The following is a 10,228-nucleotide window of genomic DNA, read 5'->3' on the forward strand; positions in this document are numbered from 1 at the left end:
GCAAGATTCAAATCTTGTTGTATTGCATTTCAGAAATGGTGCATGCTTTAATTTGAGAAATAGAACTATAGCACCCACTCTGGGAGAAGCACTGGGAATTCAAACATGAATAATTTAGATGAGATCCTTGCTGTCATGGAACCTCCACTCCACGAGTTGAAAACATTATATAACAATAGGCAGAAGTTGCTTGGGACTGGCTAACACTGTTCTTCATTCTCAATATATAACAATAAATATTATATTATATTTATTTATGTTAATAGTTTATAACAATAAATATTTTATTATAAACAATGAATGTATCTTGATTCAATTGTCTACCAAGAAAAATTGCACTGGGGAGTGCATCAGTTAAAATGCTTTTTGATGCAAGTCATAGAAAACTCAACTCACTGGCTTCAACATGAATGGGAATTTGTTAGCTCAAATGACTCAAATGTCCATAGGTAATTGTGGCTTCAGGAGAGTTTTGACTTGGCAGTTCATATGATTCATGCATTTATTCACTCATTGATTTGAAAAATATTTGGTGAGCACACACAATGTGCCAGGTACTATTCCAGTTACTTGAAATACAGCAGTGAACAAAAAAGTCCAAGTCTTTGATTTCTTGGAGCTCACATTTGGGGTGGGGAGGTGGGTTGGCAGCAGGGACAGAGACAATAAGCAAATAAATATGGTAAGTAATAATAAGTGTTATGGAGAGAAATATCTCAGGGTACAGGAGTGACAGGAACTGCTATTTACATAAGATGTTCAGGAAGGACAAAGAGAGAGGGAGGCATTTGAGTGAAGTGTGGAGGCACAGTGGAGGAAAGTGTGTTCCATAATGAGGGAATAGGAAGTGGAACGGCACTGAGGAAAGTGGACAGAGGCCAGTGTGGCTGGAAAGAAATGAGCAAAATAGTGCTGGGATATTAGTTCAGGCACAGAACGCGGAGACTACCATCAGATGACTTTGGGTTTCATTCAGAGTACGGTAGAAGTCACTGGAAAATTTTATGCATGGAAGTGGTATAATCTAATGTAGGTCTTAAATGTTCACACTGAAAACCACTTGGTGAATTACATTTTGTACAGAGAGAAAAAAAATATGAGCAAGCAGACCAGTGGTTCCAGCAAGAGTTGATGGTGTCTTTAGATTAGACATCGAAGTGGTAAGAAGTGGTCAAATTTAGGATATACATTGATGGTAGAGCTGACAGAAATAACTGATAGGTTAGATGTTAAGTGTGAGAAAAAGATGGGGACTAAGGATGTGCAGGAAAGAGCTAACACAGTGGGCCTGTAGGATTAGCTCTTGTCTGGCATCTAGGAACTTGGCTATTGAAACATTCCCACTGACAAGGCTGTGTTGCTCGTCTGGTGCACTGAACATCTGCTTTCTTTCTGAGAGTCTAGAATGTTGATTGTGTGGCTGGTTGTTGTGCCTAAGTGACCAGCTCCCACTAAAAGCCATGAACTCTGAGTCTCAAGTGGGCTTTGGTGGGCAGAAACACTGCATACGTGTTGCTGCGTTTCACTGGCAGAGAAAGAAGCATGTTGTATGTGTGTCATTTCCCGGTGGGGGAGGGCAGAGGAAGCTTGTGCATGGATTTCTCTAGACTCTATATAATGTCTCTTTTTCTCCTGCTATCTTGCTGTAATAAATTATAACCATGAGTAAGTATAATTGCCTGAGTCCTGTGAGTCCTTCTAGTGTGAATCACTGAATGTGTTTTGGGATCTCCAACTGAAATGATAACTCTTTTGTCCTGAACAACTGGTGAACAGTGATAGAACTTACTGAGATGGGGAATTTGGGAAGAAGCAGGTTTGGGTAAGGGTGGGGTGGGAAATAAAGAGTTGCTATGAATTTGACTTCAATTGTGTTGCATTTGAGATACCATTAGACATCTAAATGGAGAATCTGAACTAGTGGTTGAGTACAGTTTGTTCAGGGAATGCTCTGGGATGAAGATACACATTTAAAAACCATCAGGGAACAAATGATAAATACAAAGCCACAGCATGAATGAGATCACCTGGAGATGAAGTATACAGTCAGCCTTCTGTGTGTGTGGGTTTTGCATCTGTGGATTCAAGAAACTGTGGATTGAAAATATTTGAGAGAAAAAAATCTCAAGTTTCAAAAAGCAAAACTTGAATTTGCTGCATGCCAATTTCTACCTTGAATCCACATGAATGAAATAATGTGTAGGCATTGTGTTAGGTATTATAAGTATCTAGAGATGATTTCAAGTACGTGGGAGGATGTGCCTAGATTATAGGCAAACACTATGCCATTTTATATAAGGCACTTAAGCATCCGTGGATTTTGGTATCCTCGGTGGCTCATGGAACCAATCCCCCACGGAAATTGAGGGATGACTGTATAAAGAGAAGACATCTGAGGTCTAAGCTCTGAGGCACTTTAGCATTTAGAAGTCTGGGAAAAGAATCCAGAGAGGAGACTGAGAAGGCACAGCTAGTGAGGAAACAGGAAAACCAGGAGAGTGGTATCCTGGAAACAACTGAGAAAGTGTTTTAAGATGGAGGGAGTAATCAGCTATATCAAAAGTGATATAGTCTGAATTCCATTTCTGTCTCTCCAGTTCTCATCAGAGTCTCCTCATTGTTAATGTCTAAATAGGCTAACTCCCCTGATGACTTAACTGCCTGCTAGGATCTCCAGGGTGGCATGATTCTTCATTCACATCCAGTGGGGAAGAGTGAGCAGCTTTCTCCCAAAACTCCCAGCGAAAGTCCTGAATTCACTCTGGATGGACTGGCTCATATCATATGCCTGTTCTTGGCCAAGGATACAAAGTTGGCTGAATGGCTAGCCCCTATTGTGTGCTTTTTTTAAAAAGCAGTGATGAAGTCATTTTCCGTGGGCCATATGATTCTCCCCCCAAAAATTGGGGGCCCACAGAAAAGGTAAAATGGTGGGATGTATGTTGGGAAAACCCCCAACAATGATCCCCAACCAAGAACTGAATCTGGGGTTCTTTCTTATGGCTCCAGGTACCATCACCACTTGCTTCATTAGACCTGGAGCTGCTTGACACCTACCTGTAGCTCAGTCCTGGTCTCAGCATTAGGACAACCCTGGTATGAGTCAGGAGAGATTTGAGGGATTTCTAATTCAGTGCTCTGCATCTCAGCATCAAGTCAATCTTGCCAAATATCCTGCAACTTGTGCAAAGACATCCTTGATACAGGCCTATGTGTTAGTTTTAGAATCTCACTAAGATCTTGCTTTGGCCACCCATTTGGACATTCCCATAAATCCATGTAGGCACCCTTCCTTGACAATGGCTGATTCCATGGAGAACCTTCTCCTATCTTAAGTTATTCACTCTTAACACTATTCTCTTCTTGTCCAACTGAATAACATGCCTGTCACCCAGGAAACCTGTACCTGTGCTGTGCGGAGCAGCCCCCTTTGTTTCTTCAACCTCTGTCCGCATTTTGTTCTGAACTTTATTTCTGATATATCTCCCTATTTCCTGCATCCCAGGAATCTGCTTTGTTGCCTTGCCATTTGACTTTCCTGGTCTCTACCACTGCCTGCAAACTGCAAATAGCCCTGACTCCTCCATGTAGTACCTTACTCTGATCTTGCCCAGACCTCGGGATCCTGCCTTGACACCAGGCAATAGAGTTAACATCCCCATGGGATTTTCTTCAGCCCCAGTATCAGGGAAGTGGACAATGGCTGTAGGGATAAGTCTGCCCTTGCCTATTATAGTCCACCATCTGTGCTTAACTGTGATCTGAGTTATCAACATTGAGTTTCTAATGGGCATTCACTTAATAATATTAAATAACTCCTACTGATTTTCTATTACATTCACCATGTGGTAATTTCTGTGATTGAATTAGAGATAATATATTTACAATGTTCCATTTTTCCATTTCCCACAGAATAGATAGTAGTGAATCCAATTTCAAAATAATCTGAAAACATCTTAGGGTTAGTTTACTAATATTTTTTAAGCAAATTAAAACTTCTTTAAAGGCCTAACCCATTCTATGAGATTAGATAATATGATCCAAGGTATAAAATCCTACTTAGCAGCTGAGTCCATGACTCGTCTTCATGCCAAGGCAGTTTCAGAATAACCCTCACACTATATAAGAATAGTTAAACTCTAAAAGTCATAGAAGTGACATTGTAAAACAAACAATCCAAAACAAAACCTAACTGTGGCCATTGTATTTAGTCATCTTTAGGGGAAAATAGAAGTTACATTGCTTAATTGCTTGGTAGACTTAAGCAAACCCTTAATCTCTCTGAGTCTCATTCACCTGTAAAATAGGGATGAGAACAGTTACATGTAGGGTTATCATGAGGATTACATGAGATAACATAGCCTGGGATTTATGACAGGGCTCAATAAGTGGTAGCTATTACAATGAAGATGGGACAGCAGATAGCATATTTCCAAGACTCGATAACCTCACATGTTCTTTGCCCATAAACCAAAAGGAAATAAAGTTGTGCTTTTTTTGATATGAAATAGTTGAGATTCTTGATTCATGCATTTAGGAAGAAAAATTATGGGTAGAAAAATTCCTATCTCCATTATATTACCCAAAATGGCAGAAAAGTCTTTCCTCTCATTTGATGTAGTTAAAAGAAAGAAAAGAACTTAAGGTAACAACCTAATTCCTTGTTACATTCCTAATCTCTTGTTTTGTTTTCATGACTGACTTCCCTTTAATTCATATCTATAGATACTTATACTCTTTTTTTCTCCTGTGTTCTGATTATCTATCAGTGACCATACCTTTCTCTACTTTTACCACAATAATACATGCCTTTCTTTAACTTGTCACTACTGGCACATGAGCCAAAAATCTCATATAATCACTCTTTCAGCAATCTCTGGGCATCCTCCTTCCCTCAAATCTTTGTATTGCCTCCAGTTATTTCCCTCCTCTACAGAAAGGAAAAAGAAATAAAGATGTTATTAAAATTATAGCACAACAGTTTTTCTGTTATAAAATTTATATCAGAAAGATTGATGAAAAGAAATTCTCCTAAACATATGGCTGATAAGTTTCTAGAAGTCATCATAGGGAGAATTGACCTCTATTCACATAAGAAATTCTCTAAAGTGGACACTGGCTAAAGGAAATCAAGTAAATAGAGTTAGAGAACTGTTAGGGTACTCTGTGTTTCATGGCTGCAAACATTTTTCCAATCCAACTATTCAGTTGTTTCCATTAGCATGTCTAGAAAAGTGACCTCTACCCAAGTGTCCATCAGAATAACCTGTTGAGGTGTTTTAAAAATACCAAAGTTTGGACTGTACCTCAGAGGTCCTGAATCAGAGTCTTTGGGGTGGGACTTGAGCACACAGATTCTTTAAAACTTTGTGAATAATTCTGATGTACAGCCAGGGTTAAGAATCATTGGCACACAACATTCTTTTGGGGCCCTTAAAACCTACAAAGAAATAATTTTGGACAGGACAATAATGTGGTCCTTAATTTGAACAGAGTTCAAAGTAGAATCTACAATTTTAAATCTTAAACTTGGACAGATATGAGTTATTTATGGAACTGTCAATTTTGTTAAAATGACCATTTTAGAAACAGTAACACAGTCTCAAACAGAATCGGTTTCCGAATTATCAAAATATTTCTATTATTTAGAAGAATGCTCTAACTTAATACCTAGATCTCTAAGTCATGCTTAGACCAAACAAGCAACAATTTACATAAACATTTCCCCCTTTATATTACTGCTATCTCTTCTACTGTAATTCTGGGCGTTCACTATGTGATATAATATTTTCACTATGTGAATAATAGTGTCGGTGGAACAACAATGGAGAATTTGAATTCAATTCAACTCAAATGGGTGGATTTATCCTGTTAGTTAAGATGTGTGCTGGAGGGCCGACCCTGTGGCGCACTTGGGAGAGTGCAGCGCTGGGAGTGCAGCGACGCTTCCGCGGCGGGTTCGGATCCTATATAGGAATGGCCGGTGCGCTCACTGGCTGAGCGCGGTGCGGGCGACACCAAGCCAAGGGTTGCGATCCCCTTACTGGTCACGAAAAAAGATTAAAAAAGATAAAAAAGATGTGTGCTGGAGTATCACTGTGCTTGTAGAGCAGGCTTCAGTGGCTCCTGTCTTAATTTAAAGTACTGCATTTTAACTCCCAGTTTCTGCTGCTACATTATTATAAATACTTTTACAGCCCATTCCTCAAGCCTTGTTCTTGCCTGACCTTATTATGAAGTCATTCAGAGCTGAAGAAATATTCTTTTTTCATTAAATTTAAAAATCATAGGCTTTCTAACCAATTGGAAAGTATATTTTAAATACTATTAAAGTACATAAAAATGACAGTTCCAAGATTTTTTGAAAACAATTTTTTTTAAACTGGAAATGGCACAAGCACTGCAACTTTAATGTGAATTATAACTTTGGCTCAGAAGTGAATTTTGATTTCCTTGGTAACTTTTATATTGATAGAAATCAGATTACAAGGTACACATGGAATTTTTTTCCCTTTAACTATAGATAGGAGAGTTGTAGACTTAATATATTCTAACCATCTAGTTCACAGATGCATTTTCTTATTACCATTCACCTCAGAATCAGTTAGTTCATGAAGAATCTTTTGGGAAAGATTAACCAGTCCATCCTGGAGGATGTGGGCATCATATGAGAATCGAGTAAGCCAATCGCACAGAGATGTATAGAGACAATAAAAACTATGCAATTCTCATGAAATTCTAGTAACTTAAAGTATCATTTGCACCAATGCATTTCATTTAGGACTTTCAGTGCAAAAAAGCAAAAAATGGATAATGCAAAGAAAAAAAAGGAAAAAATAAAGCTAAAAGTTACAGATTTTTCTTAAAGGAAGCTGTATGCATTTTACAGAAAATGAATATCAGTTGAAAAATATGAAAGTATTTTAAAAAGTACAAAGCGCTGTGTAAAATAAAGTATTATTTCATGTTTGTACTAGAGTCCTAGATCCCAGTGAGATTTCTACTTAGCCTAATCATTTTTTCTTGTGTAGAAATGTAAAAAAAGTGACAAATCCTTTACAATTCACTATGTATCTTCTTCTGTATGGCAGAAATTAAATTATGGCTTCATAATCTTGTACATTAAATGCTCAAAGTGATTAAAAACAACAATAGAAACCAACCCTGGGGTTCTCTCTCAGCTCCTTTGCTAATAGTGTGTCATTAGCCAGGCCCTTTGGCCTGCATACAGTCACAGTGTCCATTTACAGTATATGCCTGTATATTCTTGCTCTCAACTCAAAATGATTTATTTTAGCCACCATTCTTTTCTATGTACTTCAGATTTTTGTTTGTTTTTGAGCCTAGTAAGATACACCTTTTCGAGTATGCATTTTGACATCTAGATTCCTACATAGAAAAATACTCATTCTTGAGCACAAGAGAATAGCAAAAAGAAACCCCAATATCTAATGTAATTTTGGGAAGTTCATTTGTAATCTTTTTGAAGACCAGAGATTCACACGGTTCTTTCATGGAGTAACAACATCCCATTAAAGACAGGTGGATTCACAACAGAAGTAATTTTTTAAAAACTCTTTCCTTTCATGATTTTTTATTTATGTGTCATTAATGAGATCCAAACAGTCTGTTGCTGTCCTTATTAACACCTGCTTTCCTTCCCTATCCATTTTCTTCATAGCTGCAGCAGCACTAACTCATCTCTCCTGACCAACTCCCATCCCCGCCCCTGAAATCAAACTTCTTTCACAACCCACTTGTCTTTTCTTATTCCTTTTTCATTCCCTATCTCAGCTCTTTATTATAAAACTAATTCCTTTTCTCATGTGAATATTTCTTTCTGTCTAGAGGTGAGGAGCAGGGGAGAAACGTCTCTGACCATGAAGGTCTTCCCTTTGGTGGGAGGAAGCTTGGCTACAAACACGCTCACTTTAATCAGTCCTGCGCCGTCACACACATCATATAATAAAAGACAGTTCACTAAATTTCCTTTAGCCAATGTCCACTTTAGACAATTTCTTATGTAAATATGGGTCAATTCTCCCCATGATGACTTCTAGAAATGTATCAACCATATGTAGAGGAGACTTTCTTTTCATCAATCTTTCTGCTGTAAATTTAATAACGGAAAGACTGTCGTGCTATAATTATAATAAAATCTTGATGATTTCTTTTTCCTTTCTGTAGAGGAAGGAAACAACTAGAGTCAATACAAATAAAGATTTGAGGGAAGGAGGATGCTCAGAGATTGCTGAGTGACTAGATGAGATTTTTGGCTCATGTGCCAGTAGTGACAATTTAGAGAAAAGCATGTATTGTGGTAAAAGTAGAAAAAGGTTTGGTCACTGAATAGATAGAACATAGGAGAAAAAAAGAATATAAGTATCTAGAGATATGAATGAAAATGAAGTCAGTCATGAAAATACAACAAGGAATTAGCATTGTAACAGGGAATGAGGTTGTTACTTTTCTTAAGTTCTTCTTTTCTTTCTTTTACCTACATCAAATGAAAGATATTCTTTCTATTTTTGGTAATATGATGGAGATGGAAATATTTTTCCCCATTATCTTCGCCCTTCTCATCTTCCAAGTAAAGCATTTTGTTTGCAACCAGGAATGATGGATCTTAAATAATATAATTCTAAAACTACGAAAAAAGACAAAAAGGAAAAAAAAAAAAAAAAAGAAAGCCAGGATTCTGTGTAAACTTCTCTTCTGGCTTTATTACATGGAAACTCGTCTTTATATGCTCCCTAAGTGCACTAAATCAGCTGACAGTACCAAGCAGGAGCGGGTTTACTTTGTAATCCTCCTAAATGACTGGCAATAGACCTGTCCTGAAGAAAAACGCTCCCGCTGGCTCCTCCTCGCTTCTATCTCCTTTCTATCACATTATCAATAGATTAGAGTTGCGAATAGCAGAATACGTCTCTGGTGAAAAAAATCTCATCAGACAAAGAGATATGACAAAAAAACCATTAAACAGGAATTTCTACGTCAGATTGTATTAGGGAAAAACAAATGAATGGCNAAAAAACCATTAAACAGGAATTTCTACGTCAGATTGTATTAGGGAAAAACAAATGAATGGCTCACCTTTATATACAATGGCTCCCTAAGGTGATCAACAAGAATGCAAGCTTTTTCTTCCCACACAGGATTGAGGTTCTTGTGTATTGTTTTACTTCTAAAAACTTCTTTGCCTCCAATTTTAAACTTCACGTATGGATCACTTGTTCCTGTTAAAGAGATACAGATTGATCCATGTTAATCATGCCTTTCTATGGAAGCAACTTAGTGAAACATCAGAAAGTATTTAAAGAAAGAAAAGTTAAATGCCACTTATCACCTGGGAAAGTAAGGGTAAGTATTTTTCCTAAATTTTTCCTTATATATTGAAGTGATAGTAAGTTATTAATATTATTATTTTATCTTTTGTTTTTAATCCTGTAACCTTGTCCTAATGTTTTTTAAAAAAACAAAACTCCATTGTATGCTGAATATGTAAATTTAATTCAAATTATACATCATAGAGATTAATCTAACATTTCTCCTGGTATCATCTGGTCAACTAAAAAAAGGATGATCGATCTAGGCTGATTTAAGTAGTTTTAAAAATATATATGCTGCAGAAATTTTATATTAGGCTAATGAGCTTAGGGAAAGGTGAGTCTCAAATTTGGTTTCATTTCATCCTATTTGGTTCTGTATTGCTTCTTGCTCAGAAGCTTCCATTTTACAATGTTAGGAAGGGAGGAAGGTCTCAGAGGAGGGTATCAGGCGAAGGGTGACAAATGTTCATTAAATGAACTGGATACTTTGTATTATCCCCTGATACCTCCCAAGCTCCCTGTGATGATAAAGAAAATTCAGAGCTTTCAAGTAAGTTGCTTATAGATACACAGTTGCTCATAGACACATATCTAGCTCATAGATACTTAGAGAAGGGCCTTTACATATTTACATACATATTATACTGTTTTTCATTTGGGAGTGAGGCTGATGAATGAGACCAATCTTGACCTAATGAAGGTCTATGTTGTTATTAAGGATTCCTAGAAAAGGTGAATCAATGACATCCCCAAGTAAGTTATTCCAGTGTGTGACAATCTTCTTCATTAGTTATAAGGCCTGACTCCCTTATAAAATTTGGCTTAATTTTTCCTGTTTTGTCCAAATTGAAGCTACAGTTGATAACTATGGTCTATATGATTTAAAGAAAAATATG

The 10,228-nt window shown here is 37.1% G+C and overlaps 1 protein-coding gene across 1 annotated transcript in view; it reads right to left on the reverse strand.

Moving 5' to 3' along the window:
* The window catches only part of LOC103601084 (multiple C2 and transmembrane domain-containing protein 1-like), a gene marked incomplete at its 3' end in the record, with an annotated part of 175,062 nt that overhangs the window by 42,752 nt on the left and 122,082 nt on the right, over nt 1-10,228 (reverse strand). The window contains exon 3 of the mRNA XM_008585464.1: nt 9,097-9,239. Coding sequence (XP_008583686.1) covers nt 9,097-9,239 — 143 coding nt within the window. The remainder of the gene's footprint in view (nt 1-9,096; nt 9,240-10,228) is intronic.

Source organism: Galeopterus variegatus, unplaced genomic scaffold, assembly GCF_000696425.1.
Source record: "Galeopterus variegatus unplaced genomic scaffold, G_variegatus-3.0.2 Scaffold3582, whole genome shotgun sequence".
In the NCBI taxonomy this organism is placed as follows: Eukaryota; Metazoa; Chordata; class Mammalia; order Dermoptera; family Cynocephalidae; genus Galeopterus; species Galeopterus variegatus.